Genomic DNA, 19,123 nt, shown 5'->3' with positions numbered 1-19,123 from the left:
TCCCCAGTGACGACCCTAGTCTATTTTTCCCCTAGCAACCCTACTACCACCATCACCACACATGCAGAATGAATTCTAAAGATATGGTCTATATTCCTGCCTTATGAATGTGAGACTAACAGATTAAAAAAAAATACTATTCTCTCTATCCGTAAGAATGAGGCTAGAAAGACAAGTGCTTTCCAACAACTTCCTGACCTCTGTGCTGTGGTCTGTGTTTATCCGGGAGCACTAGCCCCCCTATTCACACAGCTCGCTCCCTTCTCGCTCTGCCTTCCCAGCACCCTGTCGTCCGCAATGCCCTGTTCTGCCTGGAGTCAGCCTGGAAGTCAGCCAAGGAAGGATCCCGAGGCAGCCACGTCTACACCAAGGCACTGCTGGCCTATGCCTTTGCCCTGGCAGGTAACCAGGAAAAGAGGAGAGAAGTCCTCAAGTCACTTGATGAGGAAGCCGTAAAGGAAGGTGAGAGCACACCCGGGATCTTTCTCCCACCCCACAGTCTCTGGATCAAGGATTCCATATCAAAAATACCCCATGACTACCTCTCAGGACCCCTTTCCCCTCTCTTCTTTTGTCTATGTCATTATGGACTCAAGGATTTCTTACTCAAGTCACACATCCAAAGATAAGAGGCAATGTACTGTATATATACAAAAAGGCATAAAGAATAATAAGCAAACACCTTTAATACTTCCCTTCCAGCTTAAGAAACAAAATATTACCAATGCTGGAAAAATCCCTTGTGTACCATTCCTACCTGCAAAAGTAATTGTTATCCTGAATTTGTCATTCCAAACTCCATGGATTTCTTTATCTTTTTACTGCATGTGTATCCCTAAATAATATTCAGAATGTTTACATTTTTCCTCTTTAGATAAGAAGTATCATCCTTCTGAGTATTTCTGCTTGATCCTTGTCTGTCTGTCTGCCTTTTGCTTTTTAAGTTCAACATTAGGCAGGCTGATAGGAGTCTCCTGTATGGGTATGTTCATTTTCACTGCTGCATGATACATTACAATATATTAAAAAGGCCATAATTTATTTAGAGAGTCTCTCCTCATGGATCTTTTCTTGTTTCTTATTTACTTCTATTGCAAACCATGCTGCAATGAATACTCATATACCCATCTCCTTGAGGGTGTGTGTGAGTTTCTCTAACTTGTACTTAGAAAGCGTAACTGCTGATTAGCGGGCTAAACACATCTTCCCCTTTGCTGGATATCATCAGATTACTCTCCAAAGAGCTGTTTTCTTCCCACAGCAGTGTAAATCCGTTCCCGTTATTTCACACCCTGTCAGCCTTTGCTATTTTGAGGATTACTCTATTTTTTTTTTAATCTAATGAGTGTACACTCCATTATCTCATGTGATCTGTGATCCTCATAAGAAACCTCTGAGGACAGGCTTTACAGAAAGTTGAACAAGCCCTAGACAGGGTCTGGATAACCTCAGATGTTGGAAATTACCACAACCAGTCAGAGAACTTGCTCTGCCATTTCTCTCTTCCACCAACGCAACCACCGCAACCATTTGAAAACCTAGTGGCACAGCTTCTGACTCCTTAGCCCAGATGAGACAAGCCTCGTTCAGCTGTCTGTAGGCAGGAAGTCGCCAGATAAGATTTAAGAGATTATCACTGGAAGGCAACCCGCACTTCAGCACTGGCCCTTGTCCTTTTACCTGAAGTTAAATATGAACATGTGGTCACTTGCAAATCTTTTTCTCATCTCCAGATAATTCTGTCCACTGGACACGACCTCAGAAACCCAAGGCACGAGTGGAGCAGTTGTACCAACCCCGGGCTCCCTCTGCTGAAGTGGAGATGACAGCCTATGTGCTCCTCGCTTACCTCACTGCCCAGCCTGCCCTGACCTCGGAGGACCTAACCCCTGCCACGCTCATCGTGAAGTGGATCTCAAGGCAGCAGAACTCCCAGGGGGGCTTCTCCTCCACCCAGGTCTGTGGTTAGCGAGAGCCTTTTACTTTACCTTCAGGTAGAAAAATGTTTGAACAAGATGCAAACACATACAAGAAGAAAAGAAATGAAGATAAGAATAACTTGAAATGAGAAGAATGTTATTAGTATTCAAGAATGGTGAGAAATAAGAAAAAATGAGAGTCAAAGAGGGCTGAGGGGGCTTCCCTGGGGGAGCAGTGGTTGAGTCCACCTGCTGATGCAGGGGACATGGGTTCGTGCCCCGGTCCGGGAAGGTCCCACACGCCGTGGAGCGGCTGGGCCCGTGAGCCATGGCCACTGAGCCTGCGCGTCTGGAGCCTGTGCTCCGCAACAGGAGAGGCCACAACAGTGAGAGGCCCGCGTACCGCAAAAAAAAAAAAAGAGGGCTGAAAAGAAAATGCCAATTCTGCCCCACCCCCATCCCATATTTTTATCACAGGCTCCTATTTCCAGTAACAACTCTACATCCCTAAAGCAATAGTGGGGCACCAGGACCCTACACACAATGGCCACAGCAGAACGAATTTAAAAATCCACCATTCTTCTGGAAGTTCTAAGAGTCCTTTCAAGTTGTTCCCAGAAACACTATTCAGAAACCAATCACCTCTCCTTGCAAAGCTCTCCATTTCTAGGTCCACTTTGACTGGCTTCTTTTAAGGCTGACACATTTCATGCTTCCTCTATCCACCTCTTAATATACAAACATTTGTTCATTGGGAGCATAAAGAACTATCTTTATTCATCCAACCTCCTGAGCCTAACTATATAACCTTATATGTAAAAAATTCATCAATATAGACAGAGCAGGGAGTTTCATCTCCAGAGAATTCAGAGGTTAGCGTATGCACCCTAAAAGAGAAGCAGAATGTGACAGAAAGACATTCCATCCTTTTTCCACTGTATTTAATCTCTTATTTTTCCATATAAATGGAGAAAATAATTTTGTTAAAAGTTATCATTCATTTCTTAGAAAATTATTATTTGAAGGATGCCAGGTTCAATGTGGATGAGAATTGAGAATATGACCTGCCCGCTGGAGGGGGATCCAAACTTCTGATGAAAAAGAGAGAACCAAATAAAAATGTCAACAAATCCAGAATATAATTATAATTATTCATTTTTTATTTCCTCTGGAGAAACCGAAGCATGACCCTGATCATGGCTGCAAAGGACCCTGGGTTTTCTCAGGGCACTGACCTCAGCAGCAGAGCAGAGTGTAGCTTGGGGTGAGCGCCAAACTAAACTTTGGTTGGGTGGTGACAGATATGACCACAGTTATCAAGAAAGACATCTTAGGCAAACAGCTAATGCTAATAAATAATTCCCATTCATATATATTCTCCACATTGTATACCTCACATATATTTATAGAGAGAAAAGAATCGATTTTCTGAGAAATAAATTTCTAAAGCATATAGTACAAGGCAGATATGTGAAGGTTATGGTTCTGTCATCTATCTAAGGATTACAATCAATCTTGAAATGAGAACCTCAATATTTAAGCAGTGAGGGAAACAGGAAATAGGAAATCAAAGCCCCTTTTGTGGCAGCTAACATGGGCCTTTGGGTCTTCAAAGGGTTGTCATGCCTAAGTGGGTTCCCTCACCTGTCTCTTCCAGGACACCGTGGTGGCTCTCCATGCTTTGTCCAAATATGGAGCAGCCACTTTCACCAGGACTGGGAAGGCTACACAGGTGACCATCCAATCTTCAGGGACATTTTCCACAAAATTCCAAGTGGACAACAGCAACCTCCTGTTACTACAGCAGGTTTCATTGCCAGAGGTGCCCGGAGAGTACAGTATGACAACGACAGGAGAAGGATGTGTTTACCTCCAGGTGAGATTCCAGGGGCAGGTGGGGACAAAAGGTCCAGAGTAACATTGTCACTGAGAAGGCCTAACACAGCAAATGATGGGGCAAATCAAAGAAAGAGTTGAGGAAGTTGGGAGGAATCCTGGGCAAGGGAAAAATCACAGATTTTTGTCTGTTCCACAGACATCTTTGAAATACAATATTCTCCCGAGAAAGGAAGAGTTCCCATTTGCTTTGGAGGTGCAGACGCTGCCCCAAACTTGTGATGGATCCAGAGCTCACACCAGCTTCCAAATCTCACTGAGAGTCAGGTAAGATCTCTGATTGCATCATGCAGTTCTGGGTATAACAACCAATCTTCTTACTGGAACTCCACATTAAGCAGAGCAGGGTGACAGTGAATGTTTGTTCTACCTTTATTGAAAAAGCAACGTGTTCTCGTGTTGACACAGAATCTCTCAGTGATGGGGCTTACATTGTACATCCCCCAACTCCAGGATCTATTAGTGTCTAGTCTCATTATTTACAGCTTATTAAGTCCCCTCAATAATAAATAAAGAACCTCTAACCTGAATTCCTGACTTTATTCTAATGTAATTATTCATCCTGATTTCATTCTATTGTAATGAAATCCTATATTATTCTTGCTTTATCTGGGACAGAAGTGGAGACTTCTTGAAAAGCGCGAATAGAAGGAAGTAGTGACTCTCTAGTTAGAATTCCTACTGGTAATAATTAAATCTCAGATTATATATAAAATAATCAATTTTGGGGAAAATACATACATAAGCAGCCATATTCAAATACCTACAGGGCTATTTGTGTCTGTCCTCAAGAATATTATAACCTGGTTGGGGATACTATTCAGGAAAAAAGACAAAGTATATGTAACAAATAACTGCGACAGACTAGCAGTCTCATGCCCAGCTAAGCATCACTTACAGAGCTTCCTTAAAATGCAGATCCTCAGAGTTCACACCCATGAAATTCTGATTCATCAGGTCTAGAGTATAGGCCTGGTCTCTGTGGCTTTAACAGGCTCCCCTGAAGATTCTAATGCACAGCCAGTTTTTTGAGCTACTTGGTAGGAAATTTAGGAAGACTTCTGGTACTTTTCAGGGCTGTTGAGTGCTTACTGTGGACATAGAAAAAAATATTTAATAACACAGAAAATCCTAATTCCTTTCTTCCCTGGATCTTTAGTTACACTGGAAGACGTCCAGCCTCCAACATGGTGATTGCTGACGTGAAAATGGTATCTGGCTTCATTCCCTTGAAACCAACAGTGAAAATGGTAGGTTTACTATAAGCCCAGGAGACCCTATTTTATTTAATATTTTATGTATCTCTAGACTAAGAAAACATTAATATAAAAATACTATTAAATTAACTTCTGTCAAAGACATTACTGTCTGCAAAAGGAGAAATATAATTTAGCACATTTATATGGGGGTTTGTTTGTTTGTTTTCTCATTTAACTTTGTTTAAATGGGTCTCAAAATTTTATGATGGATTTTTGGTCAAGTTTCCATTAAGGTATTAATAAAAATACTAATTTTAAAAACTAATAACTCAAAACTGCCGCCCACAGAAAAACAAATGATCCATAAAACATTCTCCTTTTCTTCTAGTTTTACGATACATTGTTATCATTAACCAGTCTTTCACTACTAAGTTCAATGGTCAACTCAGACGGTTTTGAGACTGGGCTTCCACCATTGATCAAACTGGGGTGGCAGGTATTAGGGATCATACTCATTTAGCCTTCTGAACTATCTGGGCAGACCTGGTGACCTTGCCAGCTCCAGCAGCCTTCCTGTCCACCGCTTTAGGGACACCCACAGCAACGGTCTATCTCTTGTCATGAACAGCACTTTGCTAGGAGCCACATCTACTAGGAAAAAATTGTCAGCAGGCTACTGCTTTAATGGAGCTTAGAATCTTCAGAAGATAAAGCATACACACATGAACTAGTGAAAAAAATATGAGAAAGATTGATTGACATAAACTAGAACTATTACAGAAGTACAGAGGAAACTGAGATTGCTACAAGTTATAATAAGCAAAAAAAGTAAAAAAACAAAAACCTCCTTCATGAAGGAATGGAATGTGAATAGAACCTTGAAATATAGGTAATTTCCAAGTTTAGGACATTTAGTTCCCTTTTCTTCAAATAAATCAATTTACACATAGGTCCTGTGTCGTATTAAAGTTAAACCGTGCATCCCAATTATCTTTCATTTTTAATTCTGCCACATTATTGCCTTTGCTTACAAAAAGCATTTGAAGAAATTTTACCCTCAGGCTTAATTTGGTAATAAACATTCTTCTTTTCTCTGGTTCCCCAGGGTTTTCTTCTGTTTATTAACATTTGTGATGTCTTAATTTTCTTCAGCTTGAAACATCTAACCACGTGAGCCGAACAGAAGTCAGCAACAACCATGTTTTGATTTACCTGGATAAGGTGAGAGCCCTGCCATCCTATCCAAAAAAAATATGGATAATGAGCTACCTGGGAAGTGAATGAAGGCATTTTGGAGACATCACCTCCATGCTAAAAATTTGAGAATTCTAACACTAGGTCCAGTGAATATTCTCCTCTCCTTCTCTATTTATATTTCATCTGGGACTATGGGAAGAAATGACTTGTTATAATATTGGGATATGAATATTTCTAGGACCCCATAAGCAAGAAATTCTCCACAAAAGGTGCTCATTATGTGCACAAGTTATTTTGAAGACACATATAAGGAAGTAACCATTATTAGTCAACTATTGTATCAACAGCACATCAAAAAGACAAAAGGGCGATATGCTATCAATCTCAGCAAGGACTTAGACCATAAAACAACAAGACCAGTGCACCAATAAACCAATCTGATTTTACAGTTGTATGTTGTTGCATAGTTTATTCATTCCTACATTGACGGATATTATAGTTTACGAATTTTATGAAACATAGGCTGCAGTGATCCACCTTTTATATTCCGTTTTGAGTCGACACAAGTATTTCTACAAGATAGAGTAGTGAAGCTGTACTAAATCTCTGATACTTAAAAATAAACACAGCTATTCAAACAATAAAAAGCCTGCACCATTCACCCCTATGAACAGAGCTATGCACTCACATTGACGGGAGTATATGAATAGTTTTAGTTATTTAAGAAACAATTTGGGGAAGTTTTCACCTACTCTGAGAGCTTTTGGCCCAAGTTAAGTACCCTGTTAGTTGATAAAAAGTTTTTCCCCAAAATAGATGAATACTTAAATTCACTCAAAGAAGAGAGAGGAAAGCTCCCTGGAGAGTCATTTAATTCCCTTTTGCTTTATAGGTGACAAATCAGACCCTGAGCTTGTCCTTCACGGTTCTTCAAGACATTCCAGTAAGGGATCTGAAACCAGCCATAGTGAAAGTCTATGATTATTATGAGACAGGTGAGTGAAAGCTAAGCTCACACAGAAATTAAATACCTGATCACAAAAATTTAGATTTGAGAGATGTGTTGGGGCAATTCATTGCACTAATCACTCTCATCACTTCATTTTGTCTCTATCAAGTCTGATATAAATATATTATTACTAATACAAAGCACCTGTAAGATATTTAGTTCCCTTTTCTTCAGATAAAATCAACTGTAGGACAATATGAAATTTAAATAAGTGTAATCTGTACTCTTACCCTTCAGGAGTTTAGGGTAAAGGAAAGCATAACATAAAGTATTTGAAAATATAAGACAGAAAGCAGCACATCAAATGAATTCTGCTGAGGTTTCTGATGCAATTCTTCCCACAATAAAGATTCTTTCACTGACCTGTAACATAGATGTTCACTTTCCCTCTCACTTCTCCTATTTTTGTTTTTATTCAGATGAGTTTGCCGTTGCTGAGTACAGTGCTCCTTGCAGCAAAGGTAAGCAATTCATACTCCTTCCAGATGGAGTCAGAACCCCTTTGGCTTGTCCCTCAAATCTCCTCCATAAAATTCTAGCTCAATATTTCTCATAGACATCATACTGTTCACAGTGCAACTTATTATAGAAAAATACATTTATTGGGAAAGGGCCCCTGATAGTCATACCTCAGACAGTTCACAGAATTGCATATTAGATAGTTTTAAGTAACGGATCTCATTTCCCACTATACTAATTGGATTTCCTCAGGAACCATGCTACCCAGATCTAAAGGAAGGAATATTCACTGTTCTGGAAACCCAAGTCCATCTTAATTTTCTATTCTTTCCACTATCACAGACACTGGAAATGCTTAAAGACCACATCAATGAAAACTGCTTTGCTGGAGTCCCTGTTCCACAGACTCAGATCTCCATGGAAGAAAAGAGTTTTTATATCTCTGAAGGCTTGTTGAATAAAGCTTTTTCTCTGGCCAGCCCATATTACTGTTTACTCATTTATTCAATAAACACTTATTACACTTCCATGTGATTCCCAATAGACTCCTGAGATAAAAATTCACAGCAATCAAGGGCTAAAGGATTTCAAAAAATGAAAAACATTACAGAGGTGGTGGTCACAGTAGGCTTCATTTAGAGGTTGCAGGGAAAAGAAGAAAGTATTGGATTATGTACTAGGAGCATGTAAAGTGAGTTTGGTTATAGGATTACCCTAATAAAAAGCTGAAGAGTGGATTTATGAGAGAATAAAAGGCTGACTTGACAAAGAAAGACTTTCTACATTAAAGGGAAATATGAAATAGAAAGTTGAATATGTCCAACATTGGGAGGCAGCATAATTAATTGGGACTTGATTTGAATTGGAAGTTACGTGACCTCAGAACCAAATCTGCCATTGACCAATACAAGTGATCAGTCAGTTAACCTTGGGTTTCAGATTCAAGAAAGGATGACAGATTGAAAATGCTGAAGAGGTGATTCAAGTAGAAGTGAGTTTTCCTAGAAGAAAGAATATATAGGATTCAAAGCCCAAATAGGACTGTTACATCTTTTTTCTGCAACTTTGAGCCAGAACCAAAGGATGGATACAAACTCAAGAAGGTATTCAGAGGCATTAAGTATTAAAATCATCCATTATATGGATGGAGGGGCAGAAGCTTCTGGAGTTTGAAGAGATGGTCCTGAAAAGTCCTAGAGTCCTAGTCTTCATCTGGTTGAGTCTGACAGAAGCCTGGATGCTATAAACTAAGAACTCTAAAGGACTTGAAGTTCAAGCACCCTTAGCTCTGTCTCCAGGCTAGGCAAAATTGAAAGATAAATGTTTTCACCTTTGTGCTAGATTCTACTCTAAGCACCTCAGAGGTATTAATATATCAACTCTATGAAATAGGTATTCTTATAACAAATGAGGAGAGTGAGGCACAGAGAGGTGTAACTTGCCCTAAGCTACTCAGCTAGTAAAGGGCTGAACCAGAATTCAATACCAAGAAGTCTGGTTTCCAAGTCCACACTCATAACCTCAAACCATGCTGTCTCTCCAGCCCACTTCAGACAAGAAAGCCAAGAAAAAAACATATTTCAGAGCTGAATAAATGTTATAATTAGTATCAATTAAGCATCCATCCAGGGCATGAAATATTTAAAAAATTAGGAGTATGACAAAAGAAAATAAATTAACAGGATTAAAATAAATTCTACCTGTTAGTTCTAGTCCTTTTTTCTTTGTTCATTGCAAATCATGACTGCAAATGTACTTGAAGAGTACACTTGTTGCAAATCAATCATTGTGTCTCCTTGGACCAAAAAGATTCATTCCAGAAACACTTCCTGATTACTTCCTGTGTGTCAGGCACTATATTCCATGCTATGATACAGAATTCAATAAAATGGGATTCCTTCCTTAGAGAAATTATACTGCAGAGTAAACGAAAAGGATACATATTTGGCTTATTATAATACTACATGATAAGAACTGCAAACTATTTATTACCAAGATGGACTCCAGGCACAGTGACCTTCTCAAGTTTTGACGTACCACATCCAAGGTCTGATATTCTTGCAATTATCAAGCACTCTCTATGAATTCATTTATAATTTGCTTCATTTTTCTTTCATTTGTATTGTAAGATTTTGGACACTATTTTTGTGACCAGGAAAACCTGGACCCGTGCATCCTCTTGAGCCATGAATTTTCACATTGTGTTCTTTACCCTGGGGAAAGGTCTAATTATAATTGAAAATGGATTTGCCACCAGCCTACTGATATAGGTAGAATTTTAAAGAGTGACATATCTTGACTACATCGAATTTTGTGAATTGAGATTTACTCTTTCTGTAAAAGGATGTGGAGACATGACAGTAAGTGAGATAGAGATGTTCAGGGGTCAGTTTATACAGAGTTTTATATTTTATTTTTAAAAATAATAAGGTCCGGTCTTCCCTGGTGGAGCAGTGGTTGAGAGTCCGCCTGCCGATGCAGGGGACACGGGTTCGTGCCCCGGTCCGGGAAGATCCCACATGCCGCGGAGCGGCTGCGCCCGTGAGCCATGGCCGCTGAGCCTGCGCGTCTGGAGCCTGTGCTCCGCAACGAGAGAGGCCACAACAGTGAGAGGCCCACGTACCGCAAAAAAAAAAAAAAAAAAAAAAATAGATCTTCCCGGACCGGGGCACGAACCCGTGTCCCCTGCATCAGCAGGCAGACTCTCAACCACTGCACCACCAGGGAAGCCCTATATGCTTGCATTTTCTCACATTTGCCTCATCACCAAACTCATCCTTCCCCACCTTGAGTGACTTGGTCAGAGGCAAACCTGTGCCTCAGGGAAATTGGGTGGTTATGGCAGGAATTCAAAGAGAAAGAAATAGAATACTTGATCCACCTTGCAAGAATAAATGACTTTTATGTTTATTTAAACCCCACTGATAAATCAAAAGTTAATCCTGGAAGATTAGAGTATGACAGTTTACTGTATGAAAGAGGTCACAAGAATTCAGAATATGTTAGGAAACATCTAAATGATGGCAAAATATGTGGCTGGAAGCAGAATGAGGAAGCACTCCATGTATCATTAAAGAAATATCCCCAGGATTATACTGTTAGGAGAAAACAGTAGAGCTAAGAACAGGGTACATATTATGGACTCATATTATAATAAAAGGGTGGGAGAGGAAATAACATGTCCTTTTTTTTTTTTTTGCACTTAAATAAACTAAGACTAGAATGATACCCACCAGAAAAAAAAAAAAGCTACTAAAAAAGTATTTATCTTCCTACAGAAACAGTATAAAGTAAGTGGAAGTTTTCAAGGATGGGAAGGAGACCACTTAGAGAATACCATTTAAAATTATTTGACTACTGAACTGTTTGAACATATTTACTATTCTGAAAAGTAAACTAAAATCCAGTGAATAAGAAGCTTAAGTCTAAGAAGAAATACTGAATTCAGTACCTGCCAATCTATACAAGGAGAAAGAATACTTACTCTATAAAGTACAATTAAAGATATCTTACCTCATAATCTTCATTTGGTCTTAAATCCCAAATACTCTTCGTATCTTGTTTTGTGAAAAGTATTTTCTTGCTCTTGCTTCCCTTTTTCCTCCTTGTATTTGATTTCTCCTCATCCTTTCCCCAAATGTTTATCCATTTCTTCTCAGCCTTTGTCTACTTAAGAAGACAAGAAACAAGTTCTTTAAAATTGAACAGCACACGTTCACCCTGATCCATCAAATAGTCTTACAATAAAAACCTAACACCTTTACTCCAGTCAGTTCCAATTATCTTATTAGGTTATTTGTGGTAGTAGTTCATTAGTTTCTAGTCATTTGGTTTTCAAAGTTTAGTGTGCATCAGAATTACCTAGAAGACTTGTTAAAACATGTCAAAGCACTTGAATAGATATTTCTCCAAAGAAGTTATACAAATGGCATATAAGTACATGAAAGATGCTCAATGCTATTAGTCATTAGGGAAACACAAATCAAACCCATAATGAGATACCACTTCATACCTAAAAAATGGCCATAATTGTTTTAAAAATTAACGAGTGTTGCCTAGGATGTAGAAAATTGTAACCCTTGTTCCCACAGCTGGTGGGAATGTAAAATGGTGCAGCCACTGTGAAAAAGTTTGGTGGTACCTCAAAAAGTTAAACATAAAATTATCATATGATTCAACAATTCTGGTCCTAAGGACACACCTCCAAATAATTGGAAAAGGGAACTCAACCAGTTGCTGGTACACCATTGTTCATTGCAGCATTAGTCACAATAAGGTGGTAATCAAATGTCCATCAACAGGTGAATGGATAACTAAAATGTGGTATATACCTACAGTGGAAAATTATTCAGCTATGAAAAAAGATAAAGTTCTGACATTTCTACAACATGGATGAAATTTGAAAACATTATGCTAAGTGAAATAAGCCAGAAACAAAAGGACAAATATTGTATGATTCCACTTACATGAAATATCTAGAATAGAAAAATTCATAGAAACAGAAAGTAGATTAGAGGAGACCAGAGACTGGGGGCAGGTGGAAGATTGGGGAGCTATTGTTTAGCAGGTACAAAGCTGCTCTTAAGAGTAACAGAAAAGTTTTGGAGATAAATAGTGGTGATGGTTATACAACATTGCATATATGATTAAAGCCACTGAACTGTGTATTTAAATGATGGTTGAAATGGCAACTTTTCTACTCTATATATTTCACCATAATAAAAACGCAAAAATAAAAAATCCAGTGCTAGGCATATCAGAGTGAAAATTTCGAAAACAAAGACAGAGAACATATATTAGAATGAACAGACCACTCAAAAGCAATAATTGAAGCCAGAAGATAGCGAAATAATATACTCAAAAGATTGAGAGAAAATAACTTCAAATCTAAAAATATATACCCAGATAAATCATCACTTACAAACAAGGGTCAAAAAAAAATTTTTAGATGAACAAAAGACAGACTGGGAGAAGATATTTTTAATTCAAATAAACAATAAAGTATTAGTGTCTAACAGAGAACAGACTTGTTTAGGGGGAGGGGGTCGGGGAAGGGATGGCGTGGGAGTTTGGGGTTAGCAGATGTAAGCTATTATATATAGAATGAATAACCAACAAGGTCCTACTGTATAGCACACAGAACTATATTCAATATATGATAAACCATAATGGAAAAGAATACTAAAAAAGAATGTACATATATATAACTGAATCACTTTGCTTTTTACAACATTGTAAATCAACTATACCTCAACAAAAAAAGTATTACTGTCTACACTATATCTTTTAAAGGCTATAAATCATCATGAATAAGACAAATCAATAGAAAAACGGACAAAGGACATGAAACAGCAGTTCACAACTAAAGGAAATATAAGTGGTTGGTAAACACAGGAGTTACCTAGCCTCATTAGTAATCAGAAACATGCAAATTAAAACATTATACACATCACATCAGGAAAAATTTTAAAGCTTGGTAATATTAAATTTGGCAAGGTTGGGACTTCCCTGGTGACCTGGTGGGTAAGACTCCACGCTCCCAATGCAGGGGGCCCAGGTTCGATCCCTGGTTGGGGAAATAGATCCCACATGCTGCAACTAAGAGTCCGCATGCCCCAACTAAGAAGTCCGAATACTGCAGCTAAGAAGGCTGCATGTCACAACTAAGAGTCCATATGCCGCAACGAAGATCCCGTGTGTCGCAAATAAGACTCAGCACAGCCAAAATAAAGAATAAATAAATAAATACTTTTTTTTTAAATTTGGCAAGGTTGCAGAAAGGGATTATATACATCGAAGGGCAATTTGTTAGTATTCTAAAATATGCATACACTGGTAACAATTCCACTTCTGAGCATCTGCCATAAAGAAATATTCCATATGTAAATAAGGAGACTACACAAGAATGTTCATTACAGTACTGTTACTAAGAAAAACTAGAAACCACAGTTGGAGTATTAAAATGGCTAAATAAAATGTAGTATTGTGCCCTGTAATACTACAGAGCAGATAAAATGAATGAACTGGCTCTGAATTAGAACATTCAGAAACTCTTCTTCCATTAGATAAAATTCTTAATCCTTTACACATAAATGGCAATTTTTACCCAGATGGATCAAGGAAGGAGAGAATCACAGCAAAATCAATGGAAAGTTTATATAATCCCTTAGGCAAAAAAAAAAAAAAAAAAATTGATTTTCACTTGAAATGTTCAATGAGTAAATTTGCTTAATTTACCTTAAAACTCAGAAGAAACAATTTAAAAAAAATAGTAAAGCCTGGATTTGAATTCCAGTTTTTTTGTTTTTCTGTTTTCTTTAATCCCTCTACAATGTTAACTGTATTAAAAGATGTCCTTCATGTATCCTTAAAAAAAATGCAGTGTGGCAGAGAAAGAACTTTAGCAGGGGAATAAATGAGCCATTATTTTCACTGGACAATGAGCTTGAGTCCTTTTTGGTATAACATTAAAGATACAAGATTTTAATTTCCAGAAGTTGACACTCTTACCGATGTACTTTATTTTTCAGGTCATTTTTAGAAATGAATGAAATTACCTTAATTACCAAGTTCAGCTAAAAAAATTAATGAATTATAATTTTATGGATAACAATAGTTTAAAAAGTGTTTATTATGTTTTTCACTTTGTGTATTCTGATTAGTTTCTAATTTAAAACTAGTAAGGGCTTCCCTTGTGGCGCAGTGGTTGAGAGTCTGCCTGCCGATGCAGGGGACACGGGTTCATGCCCCGGTCCGGGAAGATCCCACATGCCGTGGAGCGGCTGGGCCCGTGAGCCATGGCCGCTGAGCCTGCGCGTCCGAAGCCTGTGCTCAGCAACGGGAGAGGCCACAACAGTGAGAGGCCTGCGTACCGCAAAAAAAAAAAAAAAAAAGAAAAGAAAAGAAAACGCAGTGTTTATCGGAGCGATTAAAAATGAGGCTTGACAGATCAGTTGAGACTGATTTATCAAGGGTGTTCAAAGAAGTCTATGTTTTATCCTGTAAGTAATAGGAAGCCAATGGAATCTTTTAAAAACAGGATAGTGGCATGATCATATTTGATTTAAGATGGTAACAAGAAGCAGAAAGGGGCTAGAGTGGTAGGGACAGGTGGTAAGGAGACAATTACAGTAGCCCTTATTTCTCAGGAAAAATGTGTGTGGAAAATGGGCTGTGAATATATTCTACTTCTTAAAACTGATTCTTTCATTTTTAACACTTAGAGAAAGCCAGAATGCTTCGCATTAATATAACAAGTTCTAGACCAAAATGAAAGTCTACAAAGAAATTTTAATATATGGGCCTACTATAAATAGGTTCAGCTTCCTATGCAGTGTTTTTTCGAGTCCATTAAAAGCCATAATTGACACTAATGGCAAGTTAGGATCAACAATTAATGTGATTAATTATGCATCTTAGTTTGAACTAAGAGGAGGAATGGGGGACTACTAAGATAAGGTTAGACATAAACTAAAAGGATTTTAAAGGACAAATACTGATACATAAGAGACACATACAGCATATACTAGATTCATGCCTCAGATTCTGAGCATTATAGTGAAAGACCATCTCGGATGTTCTGCCAATTTTTTTTTTCTTTTTTAATGTGCTTCCCTTATGCTTGTCCCTAATCTGATACCTTAGCAGAAGTTCTTAGATGCCCTCTTTTCATGTACAGTAATGAAAGATAGCCACAGGGTGGCAGCAAAGGTTAAAAAATATGAGTACTGCTGCTTTATTAACTGTAAAAAAACTTTGTAAAAAAAGGCAAAGAGAAGAGAGAAGGAAAGGAATAAAATAATCATGGAAACTTATAGTGAGAAGACAACAAAATAAGGTAACTAGCACACAAATTGTCCTTACTGGTCCACAGAATTGCATTCTGGGAATAGTGATTTTGTTTGTGTGTGTATGTGTGTATGGCGGAGGGGCGGGGAGGGAGGTTGGTTGGTTTTCTTAGAATCAGTATATTCTACATGAAATATTACATTTCTTTGTCTTCTGTGAATGAAATGTGACTCTAAACCCCAGCCCCATTAGACTACAGGAAATTTATCTCAAATATTCTGGGGTTCTTCCTACCTGGTGATCTAATACAGGGTCAAGGTATTGCATCCCACCCCACGGCAGTCATCTGTCTTTAGTTTACATGACTGTTTTAGATCCACCACCCTGTGGCCTCCCTGTTGTTCAAAGGGATAGGAATATTTGACAAAGAACAAGTGGCTGGGCCTGGGATCCAGCCTTCCAGGTGCTCCATGCAAACCTTCTCTGTTAATTCCCCCAAGGAAATTACTGACCTCTCTGCCCAGCCTGGAAGAATTGTTTTGGTCTGGGGAAATGTTTTAAGCATTTAGTCATTCTAGTTAGAAACCTTAGTCTCTTAATTGGCTTTCTTCCTTCTTAAATTGTTATTCCCCTGTTTATTCTTTTAAAATCAAAAGACAGGAAACCCTGCCCCAAACCTCCCTTGAGGTTCAATTCTTTCAAATTTTCTACATAGACAATCACATAATCTGTGAACAAAGACACTTTTATTTCTTCCTTACTAATCTGTATAGCTTTTATTTCCTTTTCTTGTTGCATTAGCTAGAACTTTTGGGACAATGTTGAAGAGAAGTGGTTAGAGGGGACATCTCTCTCTTGTTCCAAATTTTAGGGGAAAGCATCTAGTCTCTCAGCATTAATATAATTAGATGTGGGGTTTGGGTGATTTTATTTTATCAAATTGGGGAAGTTCCCCTGTATTTGTAGTTTGGTGAGAATTTTTATCATAAATGGGTGTTGGGTTTTGTCAAACGCTTTTTCTGTATGTATTGTTATGAGCATATGATTTTTCTTCTTTAGCCTGTTAATGTGGTGGATTACATTCAGCGATTTTCAAATGTTGAACTAGCCTTGCATACCTAGAATAAATTTCACTTTTCATGATGTAGAGAATTATCTTTACACATTGTTGGATACAATTTTCTAATATATTGTTGAGGACTTTTGCATTTTTGTTCATGAGAGAGTCTGTAGTTTTCCTTCCCTGTAATGTCTTGCCCTGGTTAGGGTGTTAGGAAGTCTTCCCTCTACCTCTATTTTCTGGAAGAGATTGTAGAGAATTGGTATTATTTCTTCTTTAAATGTTTGGTAGAATTCACCAGTGAAAACATTTGGGCCTGGTGTTTCTGTTTCAAAAGGTTGTTAATTATTGATTCAAGTTATTTAATAGATATAGACCTATTCAAATTATCAATCTTCTGGGAGAACTGGCCCCTTTGGCATTATGGAATGCCCCTCTTTATCCTTGACTGTTTTCCTTGCTCTGAAATGTACTTTATCTGAAATTAATATAGCTGCTTCAGGCTTTTACAAAATTAACGTTAGTGTGGCATATCTTTCCTTTTAATCTATCTGTGTCTTCATACTTAAAGTGGGTTTGCTGTAGACAACATATAGTTGGGTCTTGTTTTTTTTTATCCTCTGTAGTAGCATCTGTCTTTTAGTTTATGTATTTAGACCATTCACATTTAAGTTGATTTTTCATATAGTTAATCTCTAAAATATTTAAACTCTTTTCTATTTATTGCTCTTGTTATTTATCTTTTATCATCCACTCTTTTTTCGCCTTCTCCGATTTCAAGTGAGCATTTTTTATGACTCCATTTTCCCTCATCTCTTAGCAGATCAATTATTCCTTTCTCTTTTTCTTCTCCTTCTGGTATTCCCATTACCTGTATGTTACACCTTTTGTAACTGTCCCACAGTTCTCAGATATTCTGTTCTATTTTCTTTTTTTTGAAGTACAGTTGATTTACTGTTCTATTTTTTTTAATCTTTTTTTCTTTGACCTTCAGTTTGGGAAATTTTCAATTCTGTTGACAAATGTTTTGAATATCCTGATACATGCCAGTTTATTGAGCTGTTTGATAATTTCTCTCAAATATACAGCTAGGATTGAAATTGTTGGGTGAAATGATATATACAAACTTAATTTCAGAATTCAGCAAGAAAGTATTCTAAAATGGCTGCAACCAATCTATACTCCCTCCAATAGTACATAAAGGATTCCCATTTCCATTATATTCTTGCCAACATTTAACCAACTTTCTAACTTTTGCACTATTTTTAAATAAAAAGTCTTATTTCTTGATTGCTTTAATTTTTACTTCTCTGATTACTAGAGAGGTGGAGCATCTCTTCATATGAGCCATTAACATTTCTTCTTCTCCAAAGTACTTATTCATGTAATTTGCATATGTTTCTATTTTTGTATTTCATCAATTCTAAATTGCATATTCTTCACACCTTAACCTCCCTGAAACTGGGATACATCCGACAGTTGATAACATCTATTTTATTTATCTGTTGCTGCATAACAAACCACCCCAAAATTCAATAAGTTAAAAAACAACAGGGCTTCCCTGGTGGCGCAGTGGTTGAGAGTCCGCCTGCCGATGCACGGGCCACGGGTTCGTGCCCCGGTCCGGGAAGATCCCACATGCCACGGAGCGGCTAGGCCCATGAGCCATGGCCGCTGGGCCTGCGTGTCCGGAGCCTGAGCTCCGCAACGGGAGAGGCCACAACAGTGACAGGCCCACATACCGCAAAAAAACAAACAAACAAACAAACAAAAAAACAAAATCACATCTCTCCCCCACATACAAAATACACTTAGCCTCTCCCCAGAAAATCTCATCCGATTATGGATGCTCTAGGATCTCACCATCTAAATCAGGTGTGAATGGGGTTTGGGGGTGAAGTTCCTTAGGTAGTACTCCTCAAGTATAGTTCCTGAAGAAATCTGTTTTTTTGTGTTGTTTTGGCCTCACCACACGACTTGTGGGATCTTAGTTCCCCAACTAGGGATCAAACCTGGGCCCTGGCAGTGAAAGCACCGGAGTCCTAACCACTGGACGGCCAGGGAATTCCCTAGTTCCTGAAGAAATCTGAACTTACAAGATATCTGCCCTACACGAAAACTCAGTAAATGATAGTGAGACAAAGAAAGGATAAGTGCAACAAATATTCAATCTAGAATGAAGAGTAGGGAAAATGTGCTCTGCTTCTTGATGTGGCAAGGACACAGTGCAAAAGAGCTTGTGGCTCACTATTTTGTACCCTTCAAATATGTGTAGTTTATGGTACATCATTTATACCCCAATAAAGGCATTTGTTTCTTTGTTTTTAAAGAGCATGTTTGATGGAAGACATGCAGCCACCTTTGGAAACACAGTCTGCCACAGTATTTTACACAGTAGCTGTCAGGCGGTCGTCATTCCTTGTTCATGTATGAACTTGGTTGTTTTCCCATTGACCTTTCCATTAAATGACTTTAATCTCTCAATGGTTTAGTTAATGAGTCATTTGAAAAAGGAACTGGAATTCTGATTGTTGTTTGAAACGCTCCCTTGACATCTTCTAGTAAGGTCAAAACAGTGTTAGCATGAAGACCTACT

The 19,123-nt window shown here is 38.1% G+C and overlaps 1 protein-coding gene and 1 long non-coding RNA gene across 3 annotated transcripts in view; one reads left to right on the top strand and one right to left on the bottom strand.

Moving 5' to 3' along the window:
* The window catches only part of LOC309829430 (alpha-2-macroglobulin-like), a 40,606-nt gene extending 32,414 nt beyond the window's left edge, over positions 1-8,192 (top strand). For both annotated transcript variants that reach the window (XM_082665315.1, XM_082665316.1), the window contains exons 28-36: positions 282-462; positions 1,734-1,957; positions 3,577-3,795; positions 3,955-4,082; positions 4,975-5,065; positions 6,167-6,235; positions 7,104-7,206; positions 7,640-7,681; positions 8,022-8,192. In XM_082665315.1, the coding sequence (XP_082521441.1) occupies positions 282-462; positions 1,734-1,957; positions 3,577-3,795; positions 3,955-4,082; positions 4,975-5,065; positions 6,167-6,235; positions 7,104-7,206; positions 7,640-7,681; positions 8,022-8,038 (1,074 nt within the window). In that variant the 3' untranslated portion in view covers positions 8,039-8,192. The remainder of the gene's footprint in view (positions 1-281; positions 463-1,733; positions 1,958-3,576; positions 3,796-3,954; positions 4,083-4,974; positions 5,066-6,166; positions 6,236-7,103; positions 7,207-7,639; positions 7,682-8,021) is intronic.
* Positions 8,193-11,197: 3,005 nt separating this feature from the next.
* LOC309829433 overlaps positions 11,198-19,123 on the bottom strand; it is a 37,418-nt gene continuing 29,492 nt past the window's right edge. Inside the window, exon 4 of the long non-coding RNA XR_014297407.1 lies at positions 11,198-11,348. This is a non-coding gene — a long non-coding RNA (uncharacterized lncRNA). The remainder of the gene's footprint in view (positions 11,349-19,123) is intronic.

Source organism: Grampus griseus (assembly GCF_964374135.1).
Source record: "Grampus griseus genome assembly, chromosome: 11".
NCBI classification, from domain to species: Eukaryota; Metazoa; Chordata; class Mammalia; order Artiodactyla; family Delphinidae; genus Grampus; species Grampus griseus.
The sequence above is the reverse complement of the archived record's forward strand: the minus strand, read 5'-3'. Positions and strand labels throughout refer to the sequence as shown.